The sequence below is a fragment of the Candoia aspera genome, chromosome 1 (assembly GCF_035149785.1).
Source record: "Candoia aspera isolate rCanAsp1 chromosome 1, rCanAsp1.hap2, whole genome shotgun sequence".
NCBI classification, from domain to species: domain Eukaryota; kingdom Metazoa; phylum Chordata; class Lepidosauria; order Squamata; family Boidae; genus Candoia; species Candoia aspera.
This window is the reverse complement of record NC_086153.1, coordinates 75,865,801-75,891,203: the sequence shown is the minus strand read 5'-3', so window position 1 is coordinate 75,891,203 and position 25,403 is coordinate 75,865,801. Positions and strand designations below refer to the sequence as shown.

Here is a 25,403-nt window from a genome sequence, read left to right as displayed (position 1 = left end):
AAGCCTGCAATACACTTTTTATTTAATTTCATAATAGCATCATATTCAAACAAATAAGATGCCAATTGATTATGCAAGAAACTTGTATGCTTAGTGGTTTTATTTTTTTCCCCCTTTTTGGTGATTTAGAGAGAATTGTCACTCTACTAATACTCTTTGATTTAATAATCAGTATTTTCCTTTGAATAGAATGGAGGACAAAAGTAATTACTCTGCAGTTGTTTTCTACAAAAAGTGATTATTATGTAGAACAGAATCTGCAAGACAAATTATAAAAGTACAGAATACAGATAATATGTTCACCTCTGTCTTTAATGCAACAAGGATACTGAATAATTTGCCCCACCATGTTAAAATTAAAAAATTTATTTGGTGAAACTATTTTGAGTGGTGTTTTTCCTTGTACACAGTGGTAAGTAGAGTAGCACCAAGTTTAGCACTTGTTTTTGTGCAGTTAATATGCAGTTATCCTTCTTTGCTGCTCTTCGCTCTTCTTCCTCTGCCCCTGGGAATCGGAGGTTGTCTTTCACAACAGTCACAAATCCAGCGACCTAAAAAATTAGAGCTGTCAATTAAAAGAAGACCAATTGCCAAGTAGTCTAAAAAGGCTACTGCAGGTGTTATATCGGAAGTGGGGTGGCTAATGAGTAAGCAGCATAGAGTAGTTATAACATTTGTAATTCTGTGTTTTTATGCCTCTTCTATTGAAAAAAAGACAGTACATTAAATTGACTCAATAGTCATATTCCAGTAGTGAATGTACTCTGAGATTCAGATAATCTATTTCATTTATTTTATTTTTATCCCACCTGTATTATTTTTATAAATAAGGTGGTGAACATATCTAATACTCCTTCCTCCTCCTATTTTCCCCACAACAAGCACCCCGTGAGGTGAATTGGGCTGAGAGAGAGTGACTGGCCCAAGGTCACCCAGCCAGCTTTCATGCCTACGATGGGACTAGAACTCACAGACTCCTGGTTGTTAGCCCAGCACCTTAACCACTAGACCAAACTGGCTCATATTCATTCCCCTGAATAAACTTAAGGTGCTGTAGCACTTCGCTAGAAGGCTTTCTCTTAGGAAAATTTAGGCATAAAGTAATAAAATATTTAGCTATACTCAGAATGTCAATAAAATGGATACAGTTTAAATTAATACACAAGATCACTGCCTACTTTACATAATGCTCAATTTTTAGATGTACAATCTTTTCAAAAGAAAAAGAAGACTATGTTTACTCTTGAATTTTAGTTCAATCTCTGAAGAAGTGTAACTGATATAATTACCTGAAGGGATAGCACCAAGCCCCACACAAAATGTATGATAGCCACGATCACACACATCACAGAACATCATTTCTTCCTCATGGTGAGGTTGCCCACATATAATGCATGTTTTGCACTCCATACATTGCCATGGATAGGTCTTAATTATTGCAACAAGCTCTGCAGACATATCCAAACAGGAAGGATGTCCTAGATCAAAACCAGTATCATTACTAGAATGGTCATATGAAGGATCCTGACAAGACTAAAATGATTTATTTTATAGAAGTTACTTTCATTCAGCATATCAAATAGGCTATTTAAACTAGAAACTGCAAAAAAAATGTTAGTTTTCTTCTGTTATTCTTTTGTTTCAGTTTAAATATATAGACACACTTAAAGCAGACTTGTTACTTACCACTGTTTTCACATTGGGAGCAGTGTATAAGTGCTTCAGACTTCCCTTTCTTGTTGGACTCCTTACCCTTCAGACAAATTCCACATATAGCATTTGGAATGACCTTTGGCTGGAAGGGCAGAAGAGGGCTATAAATTCATTCCAGAAGAATTGATACAGGTTTTTGTTTTCAAAAAATGTGTCTTCTTATTTAAATTTCTATAAATTAACAAACCTTCTGGGTGGTGTGGAACACAAGGTATGATTACAAATTGACAGGTATTGATTATATGAAAAACAGTGGGAATAGAGATTAAGGCTATTTTAAATACATGCAAAGTGAAATATCTGTACATTCCACAAAACATATCTTAGCCCAGGTAAGCATGTGTAGTCAAATCAACTTTTTCCTAAAAATCACAACAAATGATCAAATCAATTAATTTTTAAAGGGAAATTGAATTTCTAATCTCATTATGTAAGATTAGTGTGCATATGGTATATGTAAATCAGTAACACACAACTCTTAAAATGTAGCTTATGCTAATATTAGCAGTAACATTTTCTATATAGTATTTAAATTATCCATTGAAAAGTCTAAATATATTTTTGTCTGATACACAGGCTGATTAAAACCTGTTTATTTCATCTGCAAACAAAATATAGTTTTATGTGGATGAAAGCAATCAAGGTGAAATTGGCACTTCTTTGTCAGGATAAGGAACAACATCTATCAATTGCAAGCAGTTTCTAATATCTGCACAGAAAACAAATTTTACACATATACATTTGTTTCATAGATTGCATCCATTATGCTCTGTCCTCCTAAACTGAGCCTGTATCTCCAATATGTATAATACAATTTTTTTATTCTGTTTCTGCAAAATACGAAAATTATAAGGAGTGTCTCATAGTAATGTCATTATTAGAATTCCAAGTATCTGCTCTAATCATAATCATATACCATTCATGTCAACAAATGACTTTTTTGCACATGTGAGCAACTACTATCACTGGAAAAGAATGTATGTCATTTAAATTCCAAAACCCTCTCCCCACCACCACCTGTTCCACATCTTGGGGGAACCCTAGAGTGTAGATTTGAGATCAATGTTGGAGGGGGAACAAAGACAAGTTCCTCTGATCAAGTAACACTGGATATGCCAAAAGTACTCCAGATACTTAATACAAAAATTTTACATGGATTGTAATGAAAGCATTTTTGTAAATTGTAGAAATTAACGTTGAATAAATTGTACGCTAAGCTTAAATATGTAGCTTTCAATTTGTCTGAATTGCTATATTAATAAGAACTGCAAAATATTATCAAATGGATTGGTGAAATTATTTGAAGAACCTTTCTTCTGAATTTAGATTTTCATATAAAACTTTAATATGTAACATAAAATAATACACACTTAATTTGTATGACACTTGAACTCTAGCTGGAAGCACAAGTATGCTACCCTAATAATTCTTTTTTCCTCTGAATATCTGAATTTATAAAAAGCCACAAATATTATTTAACTGGACAATGCTACAAACAAAACTAAAATAATATGTACAAGAATTTACGTCGTCCAGTAAGATAAATTTTAATCTTATCGCTCAGGTATAGTTTGCAGGTTAGTTTTTGTTTTCCCTGCGTTTATGTTCAAGGACAACATCTCCTGCCTTTATGCAATATTGAGGAAGAGGGCACCAAGATCAAGACTGATAAATCAGAACATGTAGGAAACACAGCTGGTGAGGAGATTCTAGACCAAAGAGGTAGATGCTGTTTTAGCTGAGTCCGGCCTTAAATAGCCACCTACTGTCGATGCTGTAGCAGTACGTTTTCTGCACTGGCAGGAAAGGGTACTAAATGAATCCAATATAACTTCTAACTCTGGCATCAAATTTCTTCTCATGTTACATTGACAGCATGGAAACATGGGTGAATGGTTGCTTACTTTATCAGAATGGCTTCAAGCTACAAGGTAATAATTGTAACAACAGTTTACTCTTGGCAGAAAAAATGGTCTATCAAAGGAAGAACAAAAACATTTATTTCTGAAAGAATGAAAAGTGTGTGCAGGCATCACTCTGCTATACACATCTCTACCAGGAATATTTTAATTATACTGAGAGAAGCAGAATAGATTTGAATTCTTCTGATCAAAACAATAAAAAATATAGTTCTAGAAAACTGCAGTTATTAAATAAATAAATAAAAATTTGAAGGAGTTAATATGTGTTCAGTATGCATTAGCCTAATTTCAGAAATTACTTATATAACATGCTCGGCCTCCAAAGTTTTGTTTAAACACCCACAAGGCATTTATAAATAGCCCTTTTTTAAAAGATGACAGAGGCATTCAATATTTTTGCTTATTTATTTTTTTAAAAAAATCATAGTCCACCTGTTTTATACATAAATATAATGAAATGATAAAGGAGTCTAACATTCACAAATACCTCTACAAAATAATAAATAACCATGGTGGAAACAGACATATATTTTTATTTGCTATTCTAGTCCTACTTGCATACCTTTTTATACCCTGCTCCTCCCAATGAAAGGAATAAACCCAATTCCTGCAGCGTTCACCTTTTGTACTGCTACATTCTATAAAGTTCATTGTGTTTTAAGCTATATCGAGATAACAATTAGAAAATACACTTGCTGTTTCTTTTATTATACGCATACTCTACCACCACAGTCCACAGCAGCAAGCTCCCTCTCAATCACCCAATGCAAAACCTTTCCGTTGCTATGCCTGTGCTGGGTTGAGTGCAGTTACTATTTCTAGGCAGTCTAGATGCTAAGTACTGCACCAGTAAAGATGCATTTAATAACAACGTTTTTCCCAAATCTCAATTCTATAAATCTAGGAATAAAATAGCCACACAACATGCTAATTTAAAAGAACACCCCAAAAAATGGATGTTTCTCCTATAAAAATGAAATACAAAGGAAAGTCTATTCATATTTAGAAGCTATTCTAAAAAGAAACAAAAATGATTTTGGGGTATCGTTGGAAAACATTGCCTGCGTGATTTACTGCTGTTCTGGTCGTCTTCAAGTTAACAAGCAAGAGAATAGTAAGATTTTTAGCCCTACTGCTTCCAAAATTCATTTTAGACTAAAACTGCAATCCTGAACGCTGGCCAAGTTCATACTCACTTTTCCATTCTAAATGAGGCAAGGGCAATGAGTTTTAATGCCTGGCTTCAGTGACTTTCTGACTTGTTAAGCCAGTTTCTTGATCTGCATGAAACTGATTCAGTAAACCAAGAGGTCTCCTCCAAAGTTGGAGAAGCAAAGAGAGGACAGAAAGTCTCCTCTGAAGCTAGAGAAGCAATGGAGGGGAACATATGCCATCTTCATACTTCAATAAAGCTTTGTGTATTGGATATGAAATGATACGTCTGAACCACACCAAGGGAATTTGTAGCTTACCGTCAAATACATAAATAAGCATACTGCATTTCCAGAAATTACATTGCCTGGAAACAAGCCCTCCTTCTTCTCTAAGCAAATTAATGTAAATCAGAGAATGATGGAATGCAAAGAAAGCGTGGGAAAGTAAGTTTACAGAATTATACTTCAGTCTTCTGCTGTATACTGAAATGTGCATACATGGATATTTCCCTTACTCTGAGAATACTGTCATGTGCAATTATAATCATCAGCCCTTCATCTTTTAGAATAACAATAGCTATTGAGGAAGGATAATAGGAATGATTTCCCCGTTAAGAAAAACAGATGGTTTAACAAATAAAAATCAATTTGCCTGCTTAAAAAAACGCCCAAAGTCCCCCATGAGGTGGAGATGGGCGGTGAATAAATTTATAAATAAAAGGTAAATATAAGAAACCCATTTGTAATACTTGTAATATATGGTGTATTAACAGTTTGCTTATCTTTCCTAAAAGCTCTTATAGTTAAATTGTAGTTTTAAAATTTAAATAGAGATTTCTAAAATAATCTAATATATGGGGTGAATACTATGCCATAAAATCATTGTAACTACTAATAGTTCCTGGGGACATTTAAAGCCCCATTTATAGGCTTATTTAGGCACATGATGTATCAAATACAGTTAATATTTGACAAAGATGTTCATATCGTATTAGTTCCATAACATACATTGTATTAGATATTTAAAACCAGTTCTTACACAGAGTAAGTTGCTCTGTAGTGAAAAAAAACACACTATTTTATTTTCCTATCAGTCTGTATTTTCTTCTTAGGACCATTAAATGTACCTGATAATTCTCCAATTCTAGCCTCATTAAGATTCAGTTTAAGGAGCTTGCCTAAGAGTATTTCTCAGTGGATCAACTATATAACATGGATGGGTTTGAACCAGTGACTGGTAATCATTTGGATTTGTTTTTAAATCTAATTTTTGAGGAATACAATAAGACTACCTTTAGCAATCAAAAGTTTATGAATTGGTTTTTGATACAGTGTCTTCACAACAAGAAACTAGCCAGGTACTGCTGTATGCATGGATTTTTCTCACATAATACCTCAAGTTCAAAATATTATAATGCCTTCCTAAGCTTCATCTTTGGATTTCATAAGTTAATTATATAAATTACTAGCACGCACTTGAAGCTGCAATGAAGTAAACATTTTCAAAGCTGTTATGTAAAAATAGACATGTTCTACAAAAAAATTAAACATCTTTTCTACATCATTTAAAAAAATTTTCTCCTTAAAAGAAATGATTCCTGACATTTAATATTTTTGTACTAGTGTCTGAAATCATGCATTTATGCAGTTAAACTGTACTTGGAATTCTTTGTTTCCCCAAATAAAGCTGCACAACTCTAACTGGAAAGTGTTTGGAGTACTGTACTTTGAATGATTTTAGTAATACATTCAACATGTAGATTATGTAGTTTGAAAATGGTTTACAGTATTTTAAAATCAAGTTACAGTTCTTGCACTATACAACCTCTCAGGCTTGACACTACATAATCACTTTTTTGGCAACAGAATTATTTCCTTTAACTTTCTTATAATCTTTCAAACACATAAACATATGCCTTATTCTGTGTAAGCAAAATTTACTGCTAAGCAAATTTTATTGGTAAACGAATAGCTTATTTTCTTTATCCTCAATATGAAATTCCAGTTTAGAATTCCAGTTAATTCTAAACTGAAGTTCATCAGTAATACTGACAATTAAAAGATGTTATATAATCACTGTTTAAAATATAACTCTTAAGTCCTGGCAAGCTTAAGCCACTTCCTCTATGTCATTTGGTTGGAAGTACAAAACAAAAACTATACCAGAATATCCCACTAGGAGCCCACAGTCTCCCCAAACCCTCTGTCCCAAACTATTTTTTAAGCTGCAAAATGATGCTCTGTTACATGGGTTCTATTCTACAAGGTTAGCACATCCTTCATTCAGATAAATTCCTCTATCTTCTCATTCTGGCATTCTTCATAAAATGAGAAGTAGGGAAAAGAACCTAGTCCAAGACCAGCTTATGACCCTCACTGCACCCAACAGTGAGGTTTCATTAGACTAGGTAGATATTTCTTCCTAAAAACAAACACTGCTGAAGCTAAAGCTCGTCCTTCCAACTTCCTATATATACACAAGGGGAACTGTGTTAAGATTACCAACACCAAATCATATTATAAACAGTTTACATATTTTTCATCCGGAAAAAGTTAAGAAAATATAAATATATATACAATATTCTAGCTGCATTTTACAGTGCTAGTTCAGTCCATACTGGTCAGCAAGCTATTTTAAACTAAAGCACAATTTTATATTTGATATGTAACTATTGACCTTTTGAAGCCAGTAGGAGAACAAAGCAATATTCCTCCAACCTGGCAAAACAAGGGAGAAAACCCATCTTAATAATGAGATCTCATGCTGCAATTGCTCATGAACCACTTAGGTACAGAAAATAGAAGCCACTCCACAGCCAGGTTAACAAACAGTAAGGCCCCAGGTAAAATAAAGCAACAGGAAGTAAGGAAGCAAACAGGAATGCACAACAGGAGAGCAGCTAGGCAAGTATAGTAAGCAGACGTTCCATATTTTGAAAAACAAAGTTAAATATTTCAGGGAGAGAAGCTGATCAGTAAAGAAGCTGAGTCAGGGGCTTTTTTCTTCTACCTTGTACCCAGGAACCGATTTGGATACAGATCGTTTGGAACCCTCTTTTCTTGGAGTAGAATTTCTCTCTCTTGTTTTTTGTTTTCCCTGCAAAGGTTCTTCCTGGTTTTCTGTTGTGCATTCACCTTCAGACACATTGCCAGATGAGTTGTCCTGTAATAAGAAAAAGAATTCTTTTGCTTCTTTACCTGGGGTGAGCAAAGACAAAATAACACTTTCTAAACTTAAACATTAGTATATTAATATATTTATTTAATAAATTTATTCACCGCCCATCTCTCCCAATATATTCTTAGTGTATTCTGTCCAATCCCAATGATTCCACACAGCTTATACGAAGAATATTCAGAAAACACTATGATAAACTACTTAAAAAATAATAAAATCTAAAATATAATTTAAAAAATCCAGAGACCAGTTTGAAATTATGTATTTTGAGCCTCCTCCTAAGCAAGAAGGAGCTTGCTTCAATTCCACTAGCTGTTTGCTTTATAAAAAATAATAAAGGCAGGAGGGAGGGAGGGAGGGAGGGAGGGAGGGAGGGATAGAAAGGAAGGAAGGAAGGAAGGAAGGAAGGAAGGAAGGAAGGAAGGAAGGAAGGAAGGAAGGAAGGAAGGAAGGAAGGAAGGAAGGAAGGAAGGAAGGAAGGAAGGAAGGAAGGAAGGAAGGAAGGAAGGAAGGAAGGAAGGAAGGAAGGAAGGAAGGAAGGAAGGAAGGAAGGAAGGAAGGAAGGAAGGAAGGAAGGAAGGAAGGAAGGAAGGAAGGAAGGAAGGAAGGAAGAAAGAAAGAAAGAAAGAAAGAAAGAAAGAAAGAAAGAAAGAAAGAAAGAAAGAAAGAAAGAAAGAAAGAAAGAAAGAAAGAAAGAAAGAAAGAAAGAAAGAAAGAAAGAAAGAAAGAAAGAAAGAAAAGACCATAACACAGAAAACACAGCACTCATTATTGATATTAAATACATATTTGGCATGACCTTCAAAAGGTGTGCATTAATGACTTAACAGCAGGGGACAAATTGTGTGGGATTAGGTGGACCTTAGGCCTAAGCCATGTAAAGTGGGCAGTTATGTGTACTCCAAGATCAGCGCACATTACACCTGTTCCATGAGCTGCATTGGTTGCCAGTTTGCTTCTGAGTTCAATTCAAGGCACTGGTAATACCTATAAAGCCCTACATGGCATGGGGCTAGATGATTTGAGGGACCACCTCTCCCTGGTTACATCTACCTGTCCTATCAGGTCCGGCAGAAAAGGCATGTTATGGGTCCCATCTGTTAAGGAGTGTCATCTGATGGGACCCAGGAGGAGACCTTTTCTACCACGGTGCCCGTCCTTTGGAACATCATCCCCCTGGAGGTTAGATCGGCCCTGATTCTGCTTGCCTTTTGAAAGGCTACAAACAAATGGCCACCTGTGCCTCGGGATCCAGTTAAGTTTGGAGCCTGCCGGATGGCTATACTGATTGATCCATGACTTTCACCTGCCTGCTTTTTATGTTTTTTGGATTTAATTGGCTTTTAAATTTAGTTTTAAAGGGGGTTATTGTGTTTTTATTGATTTCTGTTTTTTTGTTTATTGGTTACTTGGTTGTTTTTAATTATGTGAGCTGCCCAGAGTCACAACTGTGAGATGGGCAGCTATACTAAATACATACATACATACAATTAAAATGTGGTACCTCCAAGCCATGTAAAGCTAAGATATGGTACCTCCACGGGCTGCCCCATAACATGCATATTGCCTATTATTGCACACTCCCAAAGGCATTTGGGCCAGGAGGTTAAGCCAGACCCATTCTCTGATTGTTCTTAGTGATTTGAAAGGAATGGTTTCTTGACCCTAGGCATGTATTATAGCATGGTTTTTGAATACTGATTTTTATGAACTGTGTTATTATTATTTTTTGTTTTAATCTCTGTATACCACCCGGAGTCACCTTCCTAAGATGCACAGCTACATAAAATATATAAACAAATAAAGCCAGTCTTGGGGTATCTGAACTGCATCCTGTATCAGCTGGACCTTACAAATGGTCCCACATAAACACTGGAATCAGGAAGGCTCCCAGACTGCAAATGTGATCCTTTGGTGGAATGCAACTCCATCAAAACAGGCTTATCTCTTGAATTCTGACCAGTCCTGAGAATCTGCAATAATGCCATCTTCTTTAGGTTCGTCTTCAGCTTGTTCTCCCAGAGCCAGTCCTTTCCAACTAAGAAACACTTAAGATATCCAACTCTTCATTCACAGGAAAGGAGAAGAATTGCCTGTTCTTTCAGTTTAGTGCTTTATTGGATCCAGGCATATAGATAACAGTAATAATCAAAACCAGCAATATACCTGCCTGAAATAGAATTACACACATGGACTCAAAAAGCCACACACATAAATATATACAGTACAAACACACTTTGGCTTACCGAATTGCCTTTGATTTTCCGCTTTTCATCTGCTCGCTCTTCATCATCTGAATCTCCATCACTGTCCAGCGCAGGCAGCTCTGGATCTAAGGGGGGCTCATAAAGAGCTGTATTTAGCGGCAAATATCGAAGTTCATCTGGAGAGTATCTAAAGTTAAATAAACAGTTTTAAACTTGTATTTCACATTGAAATATACGTGGTGATACAGAAAAATACAGAGTTTAGTATTCTGCCAGTCATATACAAAATTTTAACTATAAAGTAGCAAGAACTGTATAAAGAATGTGAATATGTATATGTTTAAATATTCAGAGTAAATAAATTAATCAAATCTTATTTAAGAATCAAATGTTACATCTAAGCTAGCACACTCTTCTAATCTATTTAAACATAACAGCTTAAAGATTTGAGGCTGTCAAAGAAATATTCAGGAGAGGAAACTTGGAGTTGTTCTCATATACCGAATTCAATATCACCTTTATAAAATGAAATACAAATGAGTCCAGTCAAGTTCCAATTAACATGATCAAAGGGCTAATTTTCCTTTCATTTGTGTGCAAATAACTTCTACACAGAAACAATCTGGGGATAAAATCCAAAAACTTGGTTCAACTGGCAGAAGCACTTTCTCCTGATGGAACTGAAAAAGAACCAATTCCATCTTCATCATACAGTCCCATGCTCCCTTTGAAACTATGCTGAATGTCATCCAAGCTTTCAGCAGAGGGTTTCCTAAGCACAGGGGAAGTAAGGGAACTGCAGAGCAAGAAACACGTAAACTGGATTTCACCATGTCACCTGAAGAGAAAATTGAGGATGGACCAAATTTCACTGAACTTTGAAAGTTTTTCTTTTCCACTTTTATTTTCAATGGGGAAACCAATGCAGGGGAGCCATACAAGCTTGAAAATTGCACACAGCTTTTGTACTACCTCATAATATTTACCCTGACTGTTCAAAACAGGAAAAGATAATTATATAATAAATCCAGTTCGTAATAGGTAATATGACCCATGCATGCAGAAGTCTCCACAGAATATTACAAACTACATTATTTTAAAATCATCAGCTTAATCACAGCAAATTTCTGGTACCTTTTATAGTACTCTTGAAACTGGCCTGGTATGAGAGCCACTGGATAAGGACTAACTCTTGTCCTTTCTGTAGGTAAGATTTTATATTTTCCTTGAGGCACCTGGATAATCTGTATTGTTAACACAAAAATAAGAAGCTCATTGCCCACATTTCTGAATGAATTTTTCTATATAATCATTAAATATTTCAACTGACTTATCACATCCATGGATTTGCCATATATACATCCTTTAACAATACGTCATGTAACTTAAGGCATATGTTTGAATGATCCTATCATACCTCAAAGACTAGATCACACAACTGATTTAAAACTCTGTATATATTCCAGAGCATCTGAAACACAGACATCTGCATTTATTTTCTGGATCAAATAATACGGCAACTGCACATGGTGTGATACATGAACAATATGTAGTTAATACTGGTGTGTAAAATCCTATCCTGTATCTAAAATTTCTGATAGACAAAAATTTCTATCCAGAATTGTCAATCAAGCTATAAAGAAAAATAATCAGAGAATCAAAATTATAATTTTGTGATGTTTTGTTTGGCTGGAGGGTGAAAGATGAAAGGAAAGAGATCATCACATGTCCTCCCTCATATAAACAATTGAGAACCATATATTTACACAATGTGGTTGTATTTTTCTTACAGGCTTCTATGCTTAAATGTAAATATTTTTATCTTATCACAGCTGCTTACAAAATAAAATACTAAAAATACATCCATAGTTAAGATGCATTAGCAATCTGAATCATAACTGTGTAAGTTTGTTAATTTCATCTCATGTGAAAGCAAATGATGAACAATTGGATTGGGAATGGAAGTATACAGAAATAAGGAAACCTAGCAATTGGGCTCAAAGCATCAGGACAATAATGTGTGAGTTCATAATGATTCCATTCTGAGAACAGCATTTCATTATTATACTGTAAATGAATGGAAAAAAAACAGACTAATTCAAAGTGTAATATATTTGATTTGAGAAAGCTCTGTTTGATTCCTTAAACTAAAACCTTACAAGTTAACCCTGAACTGTAGCTAAAAAGCAGAACAAAGCAAAACAAGATGCTTGCTTTGCAATTAGAAACAAGGAGGTCACATGGTTTAGCATAGCAGCTTTGATGGAATGGTTCACTCTAACCTTTATCAAAGCAAAGCAGCCCTTAAAAGTTTTCTGCAGACCTGCATTCTACTGCTTGCAGAAAATTCATTTTCATTCTTGCACAAATATCAAAAGCCATGTTATTTTGCTTCCACAATATCACAAATCATTACAACTTGACTTTACTAGTTATTGTTAGTATTAGTTGTTCCTCTAGTGTTTGTGCAAATGCTTGCAAAACATCACTTCTTAATTTTTTTTATTCCAATGAGACAATGTTTCCTAGATCTCTTAGGAAAATTTCCCCCAAAGTGGACACCTTTATTACAAACAAGAATACGTTTATAGTAATTTGAACAGGAAAATGAAAGCATCCTACATGTGTTTGTAAATCAAAATAGGCCCGTCTTTCTTCCATTCGTTCACGGTTTAAGTTGCTGTTGAACTCTGCAGCTTTCTTGGCAGCTTTCTTAATATATTCCGGAACTTTACTTGCTTCAACTTTTTGGGTATTCTGCTGTTGCAATTGCTGAAACAATTTTATTCCATTAGTTCACAAAAGCTGCAGAAATTTGATATCCTAAGGCACACAATGATCATGCTCTGTATTTTTAAAATAATTCATCATAAACAGTACTTACAGAATACTCCTTATAGTGGTCAGTTATTCGTTGACGTTCTTTCTCTTGAAGTATAACAGAGTACTCTGCATGTTTGGCAGGGTATTCTTTAATCATCAGATCAATTACTTCATCACTGCGCAAGGCAGTTAGACCTAAATTATATCAAAAAGTGATTAAGTGGTTTTATAAAAAACAAAAAAATCAGGAAGATAAAATTAAGGTCTTAGCTTTTGTGTTCAGCCTTTTTGGAGGCTTGCAACAATCTGAAGTTGTCAGATCAGTATAAGACACAATATGATTGGCAACTGCATGTTAATCCAATAAATTAAATTAAATATGCAATGTAACAATTAAGTCCTTAGAATCAAAATGTATATACTCTGTCTACCTGGATGTAACTCACTTCAGAAAGGGGCAACATAAAGCAGAGAAGCAATGAGGAAAATAAGTTTCTAAATTGATTCTATTCCAATTCCTCCCAAGCTACCTCTGCCAACTCTTTCGGCGTTCTAAATACCTTAGCAAACACATTCTATTCTAGGAATTAGAGCTCAGGAAACAAATTGCATTTTACCTAAATCATGGGTAGTAGAACAAACTAAATTTAAGAATCTTTTGAAGGACCCTTTTCAGATCTTCACAACGATTTTATTAGAACAAAGAGAAATAAATATTCTAACCTCCAAACACATACAAATGCTTGCATATTTCATTAAACAAATGTGACCTTCTTTGGTCCTTACCTAAAGTACACTGTGTTTCCGTAATGACATTTAGTTCTCTGAGGTAAAGTTTCTCTTTGTGAGAGAGATCTCGTCTTTCTAAATCTCCAAGAAAACAATGGGAAAAGTAGTAAGAAAGCGTAAAAGATTTTTGCAATTTCTTCAAACTTTGAAATATAATTATATTAAAGTTACATTTCCATCAAAAGCTTGAATTAGAAAGCTAAGGCTGCTTCTGTGGAAAAACAGTAATGTCTCATTTGAACTGAACTTGGTTCCTAGTGAATTCATGGATAAATCTATCCATCTATCTATGTAGTTTTCCTGACTGCAATACAGAAGTGGTTTGACATGCCTTCTTCCAAGTTCTTTTTTCAACTTCCCAGTCTAGCTTACAATCCTTGCTTTTCCTCCTGGTTTCCTATCAAAATCTGAACCAGGTCCAAGTCTGTTTAGCTTTTCAAGATCACCTAAGATTGGAAAACCATACCAAAAAAACTAGTGCAGGAAATAGCATACTTATTGCAACTGCCAAATCGGGAAAACATGTTTGTATGGAATGAAAACAGTGCTGTTTATCCTAGCCCTCTTTCCCACAAACTAAAGAACACAGGCTAGTCCATGTATACAAAAATAAAAATGAGCTGCAAGAAAGCCCCAAATTCAAATCAGGGGTGACTTCAAAGAATTAAAGAAGCAACAGGAGAAGTGTGAATGGCTTACCACTGATTGTGTTTTCTCCAAAACATATCAAGTAATGACTCATACATCATCCTTATCACAAAACATGCAGCTTCCAAACATATGCTAAGCTCTCACATCTGAGCACAGAGCAGATGTAAAATTCTGCAGTATTTCAACTGTGCCTGTTTCACTGGTGATGACTTGTTTTAACCAGATGGAACAGATTTGGAGAAAGTTCCCCCATCCCGCCTGCAGCTGTTTATTGAATTCAAATCTATGAAGTGTGGGAAAGTCAAAAGGGTTCCAAAGGTCGTGGGAGTAGCAGTCAATAGGTGCACATAAGATGCACACCTGCAAGCATTTCCAAACAAAAGCAACAGACCACTAGGCGTTTTATCATCTATAAACTTGGAGGTACTTTTAAAATCTGTGAACAAGCCTGTCTGTGCTGTTTTTTCTTTAAAAAAACATATAAAAATCAATTTGCAACATTTCATGTAAGCATTTGTAACATGAATACCTGGATATTTTCGTTTAAAGGACGTCACCCCCAAGTATTCACTAACTTGTTCTTGAAGCATATAATATTCTCCAGTTTCATCAGGTGGCCATTTGTATTCTATCAGGTTTTCAGCTGGAAAATAACTAAAACTAAACACAGAAAAATCAAATATTAAATAATGAGAGTTTAACACCACAGTCCAACACAACACCCCACATTCAATGCCATGTGCTCTGTAGTAACACTTTTGTACATCTATATTCTTAATCACTTCTGGGCTCACTCAGGTGGAAAAATAGCATACACATTTCTTAATTAAACCTAGGAATTTTATTATGGACAAATTTCGTGTATGTGTTCAAGCTCTCCTTACTAAGATAAGAATGATTTAATCATTCTGAGATGTGCTTTCCGTTCCCCATTTTGAATTATCAAGAAGTATCAATGTCCTCTGTTCAAATTCTTCTGCTGGCTATCTTTATTATTGATACATTTGAGAGTTCTAATTAATGAAGTTTCTGTAATACCATCAGTACTCTAATAAATAAGACAGTGAGGGCCATGCATTTAATTTTTTTGTTGAAAAAAAGATTCATAGTATATCAAACTAGAGAAACTTTTTAAAAAATGGCAATACCTAAGATCTTGACTTGAAGTCTCACAACTTCGCGAGCTGTCTCCTGAGCCCATGCGGCGTCTTTTAGATGGTTGGCTGCCATCATTTGAATTTTCTTCTATATCATCCTGAGATGATACCATAATGTCAAATATTGAACAACAAAATGCCAAGATGTAGAACACGCTTATCCTAGGTCAAAAGTATGAAGTGTCTGGATCTGAAAACCATGAAAATCTAAACCACACTCTGGGATTTTCACTGCTGCTTATCCGTTTTATTCTGAAATAAGGAGTTACATTGGGCAGTGATATCTTTAGGGAAAGCAAAAAAACTAAGGAGGTAGAGGTACTCTAGAATCTCTGATAATACCATACAGCATGTTGGGGCTGGGTGTAGTTCTTAGCTCACGCATAGATAAGAATCACACTTTCAAAAATAAACAACTCTGAAGGTAGTCCTAAATAAATTTAAACTTGAAAAAAATATCCCTCTGAAATCAATGTGACTTACTTCTGAATAAATACATTTAATGCTTGAATGCAGATGGCCAGGTAGGGGATGCCAGCATTATTTTCTTTTTATATCAGTCTGCATGGGACCTTAACATTCTGTAGGAGAAATGGTTGCTAGCTACAATAGCTTTCCCAGCATTACACTAAGGGAATGGGAGGCGAGGAGGTTTGGCCAGCCATCAAGAGCCCCATCCCCATCATCAAGCTGAATATATTGCAGATCCTCTTTCTTCTTAGATGAGTGGGCTTGTTGCATCTCTCAGAGGAAAAACAGTGCAGTCTCTTTTCATCGACCTCAAAGATCTACATACTTGCGATTCATCCGTCAAGGAAACAAAAAAACAAGCTCTCCGAGTCTAATGAGGTAACCGAGGAATTATTTCTTTAAAAAAGCTCTCCTTTAACCCACATGCCCCTCTTTTTATGGCAAATGTTCAGCACAGCTTCTATATTCTTAATTTCCTTTAACTTAACTTCGGATGTGCTCAAATTATTCGGCTTCTGCTCAGCCGTTCAAAGGGGAGTAAGTTGGCAGGATCCAGGAAGTCTCGCCCCCACCAGCCGTAGTATATAAAGCCGGTGGCAAAACGGTTTGACCGCTCTCTGCCTTCAGAGAGCGAGACATTACCAAGGGCGGGAGATGTTATAAGAATAAAAGCATAAGCGAACGGGCCATCCCTGCGGGGAGAACCGGGGGGAAAAAAATCGAGGCTGCCTCTCCCGAGAGAGCCACCCCGGGGAATGCCCCGTCCCAGGCGGCGAAGGCAGAGGCGGAGCCGGCACAGCCCCTTCCCGGGCGGCTCCTCCTCTTCGCGGAAGGTGGGTGAAAGATTAAAATCGCCCGCCCGCGCGGGTCCCGCCGCCCTCCACGGAGGAACGGCCAGCGTCCCTCAGGCCCCGCGAGGGCAGGAAAATGGCGTTCGCCGGCTGGGGCATCTTCCTCCGCGGCCGGCAAGGAGACAACCGGGAGAGGATCCGCGGACGAAAAGGGCTGCTTCCCTCGCTCGGCCTGCGCGTCACCTCACCTTTAAAGACTGGGTTCCGGGCGTGGCTGGGTCGCTGTCGCACACCCGCGGAGACAGGACCGCCGCCATCACCGGCCACGGATGGGCTGGGCTAGAGACCACTTCGTCCTCTCCTCCCCCACCCCCGGATTCAGGCTCGGCGCCACCTGCAGGTCCGGGGATGGCAACGCAGGCGCCGAATCGCCTCTCCTGCGCTCGGGCATCCTTTCCTTACGGGCCCGTGCTAGCCCGGGCGGCAGCGCCTGCTTGTTCAGAGGACGGGCGCGAAAAGCGTGACTTAGAGCCTGCGCTGTAAATGCGTGCCTTCACTCAATCATATCGCAGTTGCATTACGAATGACAGCCGTTTTCTTAGAGGCGTTCGTTATCGGGGGGTGAGCTCAGTGAAGTCAGCAAACGTGTCGAGTCAACATTTAAAAACAGATCTTTATTCCTTCTAGGTTAGGGTTCTAAGGGATATATAGGGATATGGCGTCCCAGATGTTTGCTGAACAACAAGCAGCTGGTGCGTACAGCGCAGTATATGGGGGCGGGTGGAGGCGTTGACCGGAACTGTGAGACTCGTTTAAGCCCACGTTTGGCCATGGAAGCTAACAGAGATAGACGCTATTGCGGTTGTGAGGTGTCTCGGTTGCAAACCTTTTGAAGCCTTAATCGCTCAGCCCAACCTACTTTACAGGGTGGTTGGGAAAAGGCAAGATACCAGTCTACCGAATAAATCAATATAAAGTGTTGCATAAAATAGTGCTACCATGTCTGGACTGCAAGATGACAGATATAGAAACGTTTTTCTGCCATCTACTGGTCACCTAGATTTTTAAAGTCCAAATATTATGTATAAGGCCCTAAACTGGACCCAGCTGCTTATAGGATCTCTTACTCCCATATGGCCTGCCCCACCTTCTTAGATTACTGATCACCAACAGCCAGTTTGGTTTTCTCTGCCAGGGCCCTTACAGATTAAATTGCCACAGGAACAGAAGTGGGCCCCTTCTTACTGGTTAATTCAAAATGAGAGGATGGGATCAAAATATTTATTTGCACAGTCTTTTCAATTCTATTGTTTTGCTTTTATGTTTTCTATCAATTGGGATGCAATATTTTTAATGAATTGTTTTACTGTACCCTATTCCCAAATACATAAAACACCTTTGAGTATCCTCCCCATTGGACATGCTCGATGGGCCCTGGGCATTGTTCAGAAGTATCTGAAAGAAAATGGGTTCACAACCATCGTTCTGTGTAGTATGGGGTCAAGCACTTGCACACACACACACACCTTTTCCCTCTTTTCCCTCCAGTCCATGTGCCTGACCCAACTTGCCTATTGGGTTCCTTAGCTTGTCCCAACTCCCCAAGTGGTCATTAACCGAGGACTACCTGTATACATTAACAGGACAGGCCCAGCTGTTTGGTTACCAATACGCAACAGGCAGCAAGGAATATCACTTTGTTATAAATATTATTTTGCAAATAAATGTCACTCCAATAGCATGGTTGGGGAAAAAAAATTTATCTGAGCAAACAGAATTAGAAAATCTCAATATATTATTATAGTGTTTCTTTGCAAGTAACTATTCATAATAGGAAGCAACTATTAGAGCCACCATAACATAGTTCTCAGTTTCAAATTGAGCTTGAACCCAGGTGTCTCTTTTGACATCCCAGACCCATCTGCTGGCAATCTGGAGGGAAGAAAAGAATAAGGTATCAATGAATTATCTCACAGACGTTTCTAATTTTAAAATGCATAATCATACAACAACGTTATTGCAACAGTGTCCTATGCTGAGACTGCTGAATTACTGTCTGGCCAGCCTAACAGAATTATTTACAAATTGCCAAAAATTAAAATCAAAATGCAAAAGTTCAAATAATTTCTACAGTGCCACCACATGAATATGTAGCATAGTGGCATGATGACTAGAGGATTCAGCCTTTCTTTCCCCTCCTGGGAGAAAAAAACAATCTCACGGGAGATAAAATTAAACTTTATTAATAGACAGACAGACAGACAAAAATACTTTTAATTTAAGAGCAAACATTCTATATGGAAGAAGATAACAGGGCTGCCCAGATCACAGTTACATAGCAAAATAATTGCAAATTAAGAAAAAAAACTAAAAGAAAATGCAATGATGTGGTCTGCTACAAATGAAAAACTCTGCCTAATAGACACTGGAGAGGTATCAAATTAGTATTACAACTCAGAAGAAGTTTATTTTTTTTAAAAAAGTGTATCTTCATGAACATAGCCTAAAGTATGAATGAAGGCTAAAATTAAACACCCAGTTCCATAACTAATACAGAGGCATTAAGAAAATTAGATTTAGCCTTACACAGAAAGCAAATAAGAAAGTTAGTGCAAATACCCTGTATGTCACAAAATGCCACTCATGGAAATGGGAATTATATGTTGCAGACTGGCATGTATGCTATTTTCACAACACTGACATACACGGTTATTTTGAAAAATTAAAACACAGTCTATTTCCATATAGAGCAATTCGCCCTAACATTTAAATTTAAAAACGAATCCACATTTTCCTGATTTTTATCTTCAAGAGGAAAAAAAGGTCAAGAGATCTGTCTGGGTAATTCTGTTATAAAAATAATGCAGAATCTTAAAATTATGTGAAAATATCAATTTTATTTTGGAATATATGAACTTCAGCCCAGTTCACCAGATGAATTATTGTGAGTTAAGACCATATACATACCAAGATGGAAGATATTAAAAAAAGGAATTCAGAAGAAAATGCATTACAGGAAATACAGCAATATTTTTCACTTCTCTCCCCAATATATGGTTAACATTCCCACATTATGCATCTAATGAAGTGTACTATATCGATGAAAGTTTATGCTGATAATTTCTTCCCTTCCAAATGATTAGAAAAAAATATAAACCATTTTATTCTGCCAAGTGAAAAATCTGTTTCATATTTTTTTATTTACTAATCTGTGATTTAGTTGATTCTTCACCTATTACATATATCTGATTATGTTATTAAGCAAAACTAATATTGTTTAATTATATAAGGGGAGGAGAAATACTTGGCTATATACTTGTACCTATATACTTGTAATGATCAACCCCAGCAACTTGCCACTGCTGTTATATAATTTAATTATATAAGGGGACCATCTCTCCCCAGGGACATTTACCCATCCCATTAGGTCCAGCAGAAGAGGCTTTATGTGGGTACCGTCCACTAGATAATGCCATCTAGGGCCACCCTATGGAATATTCCCCCCGAGGTTAGGCTGGCCCCGATCTTGATGGCTTTCTGGAAGGGCCTGAAGACCTGGCTTTGCCATCTGGCCTGGGGATCAGAGTCATGTGGAGCCCATAAAATGGCTGTACTGTTCTTGAATAGCTGTGCTCTGCTGGTGATTGTATTGCATGGCTTTTAATTGTTTTTAATGTTTGTATTGTTTCTATGGTTTTGGGGTTTTGTTTGTTTCTTTGTTTTTTGGTACTGTTTATGTTTTAATTGTAAGCCACCCAGAGTCACAGCTCTGAGATGGGCAGCTGTATAAATTAAATAAATATAAATAAATAAATGTTTTGTACATCTTTCATAGTACATATTTCTGGCACTTTACTTATTCATTTATTCCATTTGTATAGCCGCCCATCTCACAGTTGTGACTCTGGGCAGCTCACATAGTTAAAAACAACCAAATAACACAACCAATAAACAAAATACAGAAATCAATAAGAAACACAATAACCCCCTTTAAAACCAAATTTAAAAGCCAATGAAATCCAAAAAACATAAAAAGCAGGCAGGTGAAATTCAGATCAATCAGTATAGCCATCTGGCAGGCTCCAAACTTAACTGGATCCCGAGGCACAGGTGGCCATTTGTTTGCAGCCTTTCAAAAGGCAAGCAGGGTCAGGGCCAATCTAACCTCCAGGGGGATGATGTTCCAAAGGACAGGCGCTGTGGCAGAAAAGGCTTTCCTCCTGGGTCCCATCAGATGACACTCCTTAACAGATGGGACCCATGTTGTGGCCAAAACCTGGCTCACCTAAAGCAACCAAATCACTTCGAAGATACAACATAATTTTATCCGCACACATACAAGCAATAACATAGTATACAGTATACTGGATCCCCAGCAAAGCTTTGACACTAGCCATAAGATCAAAGATTGCAGTCAGCTATATGGACTGCACCTGAATGTGAAGAAGACAAAGATTCTCACAAATGGACTAATAAACAATGTCACAATAAATGGAGAAGAAATTGAAGTTGTCAACAATTTCATTCTTCTCAGATCAACAATCAATGCCAAAGGAAGGAGTAATCAAGAAATCAAACAACGTATCGCGCTGGGAAAATCTGCCATCAAAGACCTATCTAAAGTTTTCAGAAGATGTCAGTTTAAAAACAAATGTGCGTCTGACTCACGCCATGGTCTTCTCAATTGCCACATATGCTTGTGAAAGTTGGACATTAAAAAAGGAAGATAGAAGAAGAATTGATGCATTCGAATTGTGGTGTTGGCAAAGATTATTGAAAATACCATGGACTGCCAGAAGAACAAACAAATCAGGTTTAGAAGAAATACAACCAGAATGTTCCCCAGAGTCAAAGATTATTAGGCTTAGATTCTCATATTTTGGGCATGTCGCCAGGAAAGACTGATCACTTAAAAAGGACATCATGTTTGATAAAGTCAAGGGCCAACAGAAAAGAGGAAGACCTTCAATGCGATGGATTGATACAATTACCGCAGCAATGGATGCAAACATTGGAAGAGTCAGGCATATGGCGCAAGACCGAACAGCATTTCGTTCTGTTATACATAGGGTCGCCATGAGTTGTAAACAACTTGAGAGCAACTAACAACAACAACATACTGTCTTTGAGATATGGTCCCTGGCTGTTGCCACTGAGGATCGATTCAGCTTGCTGTGAATGTTTTCTTACAAAGGCACTTTCAGCATTTCATATGTATTGAGTGGGGGCATCTCATAGGTTTGGTAGTGAATGCAGCTTACATGCGTAAGGAGGGGGGTACCTTTTACCACCACGCCTGTAACATGCCTTTTCTGCTGGACCAGATGGGACAGCTAGATGTAACCAGTAAAGTTGTTGCAACAACTGTAGTCATATAGTATTAGCTTGTACAAATAAAGTGCTTTATTTCATCAAGCAAATTGGAACTGGTTGGTTATAAGATATGCAAAACAAGTTATTACATTTTTACTGGCTACAACCAGAACTAAATTGCTGCAGCTGAATCTGAACCCAGAAACAAAACAAAAGTTTCAGCTGTGATGCCCATTACCTGCTTGCATTTTTCCATATGCATCTGGCTAACTGTTCTTGAAAATGCTGGAATATAAGGCCTTGTGTATGATTTAGTAAGGTAGTTCATTCCATTTTAGTAATCTGATTTGGTCCCATTTGAAAAGCAATTTTCTGCACAACTGCAAGAGGCAAACGTGGGCATTTTTCAGAGAAGTGAATAGGCTAGCTTATCTACTTACGTGTATTGACTGACCAGTCTTTTCCACAAGAAATACTTGAACTATATACTTATAGCGATCAAACCCCAACTCCTTGACACCTGCTAATAAATCTTCTGAGAGAGTTGCACAAGTGGTGGCACCTTTGAATCCAAGATATTTGAAATCTTGAAGTTTCTGCTATTAAGGAGCAAACAAAGTTGCCAATAATTGTATTAAATATGTTTTTCTATAGAAGGTCCATTCAGTACTTATTTAATATTGAAAGCTAGTCTATAAGTTTGATATATCCTAGCAGTATATTGTTTTCCAGTAAACACAGTATTCAATAATATATACTATAGTATTCAATAGGGTTTGTAACTGAATATTTTTAATCAAACCTATAAATAATAGGACTGTACTCAGTTTGAAGGCTTGGTCCATTATGTTTTACTGTTTGGAACTTCAGTTTTAAATAGTTTTTACACTATCTCACTGATTTTAGAAAAAACTGCTGTAAAACTGCCATATTTTGGCAAAGCACTACTGCAGTTTATTAAAAACAAACCTTTATTTTAAAAGATAGAAACCATTTTATTAAACAAGCTAAATATAATTGGGGTTTTAGACTATATTTGTGCTAAAAACATTTTTTTAGTTTCAGACCACTTTAGTTTTAGAGATTATATTCCCCAAAGAATTCTTGGAACTGATTTGTGAGAAATGTTCGGAATTAGATTGCGAGATCCCCGGTTTGTCCACAGAAGTTAGAACTGCCCCTACTGTAGACCTTACCACCAAAAGTTAATGGCTGAATTATGCCAGGGGATAGATCTTAGCGGAGGAAGGCCCTGCCCCTTTTAAAAGCTCACCTCTGACATCCAATACTTTTCACTTCCGTTTCTACTTATACAAGAAAGTTCAGTGCAAAGAGGGAACCAGTGCTTCTCGCATGGGCAAAAACGATTTGCACAGAGCAAACTAGGAAGTCAACACTTCCCAACTCACCCTGGAAGGAATGCTTCAGTCTTCAGCCCCTTTTGTTCTGGAAAAGACACAAGGCAGCCAGGAAAGAGCCTCCCTTACAGGCTATCAGTAGCCAAGACAGAACTGCTCCACTTGGGCACCTGCAGCTGCATTTGTAGGGATTTCAGTGCATGGATGGCTTGATTGAAACCAAAAGGGCCTGACCCTCTAGTCTTGGAGCCCCAAATAGACCTTCAGACTGGAAGCTCCTCATTTGTTCCTAATAAGCAATGTCAAGTCAGACAGCTGTGCTCTCTTCCCCAATACCATATTCCATTTCTCAGACCCCCACCACCATCATACCCCACCGAACAGTCATTATGTTGTGATGGTTGTGCATCCTTACTTTTTATCAGATGGTTTTGGAGGTATCTACCTCCAAAAAATTTTTATCAAGTAATTTTAATTTTAAAAATTAGTTAATTATACACACGCACACACAGTACGTACATACTTCCAATACTGCTGATACTTTTATTAGTGGATAAGGATGATGAACAGGCTCTATTTACTTTAATAAGTTATGTGCCATAAACTACATTTTAAATGAGTTATGCTGTACTGTTAATAGTGAGATACAACAAAAAGTGAATACAATGATAGGTAATATAATGTGGATCTGGGGCCTAGTTCGTATTAAAAAATATGTTACCTTTAAAATATCTTCAGCTTTCTTCCTTACTATATAAGCCTCACATTTTCTATAAGGTTCCATCCTGTAAGTGTTCGCATATTTTGGTCTTGCAAAGCTACCCTTGAATGCAAAGAGCTCATTTTTTGTAAAATCTGTAACAGATTCTTCATCTCCTTGGTCCGCACCTGAAATTTCATAGCTTGAAGCTCTGTGTCTTCCTGTCTGTGAAGACTAAATCCCCCCAACACATACAGGTATCTTTTATTTCACTCACCTAATTGACATGGTAACACGTAACAAGAGAACTGTTCTGATTTGTAATCACTGCCAATTCTAAACTATTGGCTAAACTTATTTTAGAGTCTAGAGTTTCTAATACTGAAATCCACAAAATACTTAATTTGTTGTGTGCAGAACCATGGACTTTTTTAAAGCCAATTGTTAACTCTCATATTACTGAAATAATAAAACTGAAGATGGGAATGGATTTCTGAGCTTCCTAAGGAAGGATAAAATAAAATTAAATAGGCTTCTATTTTGAGCTTTGGAATTTACCACATTAAGTTATTCAGAGATGAAAGTGAGGAATAGAACTACAATTGCTGGTTATATACACATATATGTGACTTTTAAATCCTTTGCAAGAAGAATATCCATTCTTCAGTTTCACATCAGAATTGTTTTCAATTGGATGATCTTTAGGTGAATGGATGAATACATGTAATACAGAAAATACTGCTATACCTGATGATACCTAAGTAACATTACCAATTACTTACGGCAAGAAAGAGTCATTCCGTTTTGTCTATATGGCGTTTGAATAAGTCAGTATGAAAGGGTCTTATCAACATACCGCCCACCTCCCCGTGTGGGGGAGATGGGTGGTGATAAAAATATGGTAAATAAATAAACAGATGTTCTGCAAATGCATTAACTGTTTAGAACATCTTTAAGGCAAATATAAAAGTAAATTTGTGCCTTCAAGTCAGTTTTTGACTCCTGGCAATCCCCCTTGCAGTTTTCTTGGCAGCAAGTTTTGGAAGTGCCTTCCTCCTAGGGTGAGAGAGTTATATGCCTGGTCATATTATGCTTCATGGAAAAAGAAAAACTAAAATGTCAGGCAAGAAAATGGAGAGAAAGGTTAAGGAATTTTGAGCACATGCCCAAGATGAC

The 25,403-nt window shown here is 36.9% G+C and overlaps 2 protein-coding genes across 3 annotated transcripts in view; both read right to left on the bottom strand.

Moving 5' to 3' along the window:
• Positions 1–350: 350 nt before the first annotated feature.
• On the bottom strand, positions 351–17,209 carry PHF10 (PHD finger protein 10). Of its 2 annotated transcripts, none has more exons than XM_063307393.1 (12): positions 17,105–17,209; positions 15,586–15,692; positions 14,967–15,097; positions 13,784–13,867; positions 13,059–13,192; positions 12,797–12,946; positions 11,309–11,418; positions 10,214–10,361; positions 7,800–7,952; positions 1,687–1,795; positions 1,290–1,478; positions 351–551 (listed from the first exon to the last, which is right to left on the bottom strand). In XM_063307393.1, the coding sequence occupies exons 1-12, from the start codon at positions 17,171–17,173 to the stop codon at positions 466–468; spliced, it is 1,470 nt and encodes a 489-aa protein (XP_063163463.1). In that variant the 5' UTR covers positions 17,174–17,209; the 3' UTR covers positions 351–465. The 2 variants fall into 2 exon arrangements, with proteins under 2 accessions (XP_063163463.1, XP_063163472.1); XM_063307402.1 differs by having other exon boundaries at positions 13,784–13,861.
• Positions 17,210–18,644: 1,435 nt separating this feature from the next.
• DYNLT2 (dynein light chain Tctex-type 2) overlaps positions 18,645–25,403 on the bottom strand; it is a 10,145-nt gene continuing 3,386 nt past the window's right edge. Inside the window, exons 2-4 of the mRNA XM_063292798.1 lie at positions 24,249–24,461; positions 22,610–22,768; positions 18,645–18,788 (exon numbers count right to left, since the gene is read on the bottom strand). Of these exons, the coding sequence (XP_063148868.1) occupies positions 18,678–18,788; positions 22,610–22,768; positions 24,249–24,461 (483 nt within the window). The 3' untranslated portion in view covers positions 18,645–18,677. The remainder of the gene's footprint in view (positions 18,789–22,609; positions 22,769–24,248; positions 24,462–25,403) is intronic.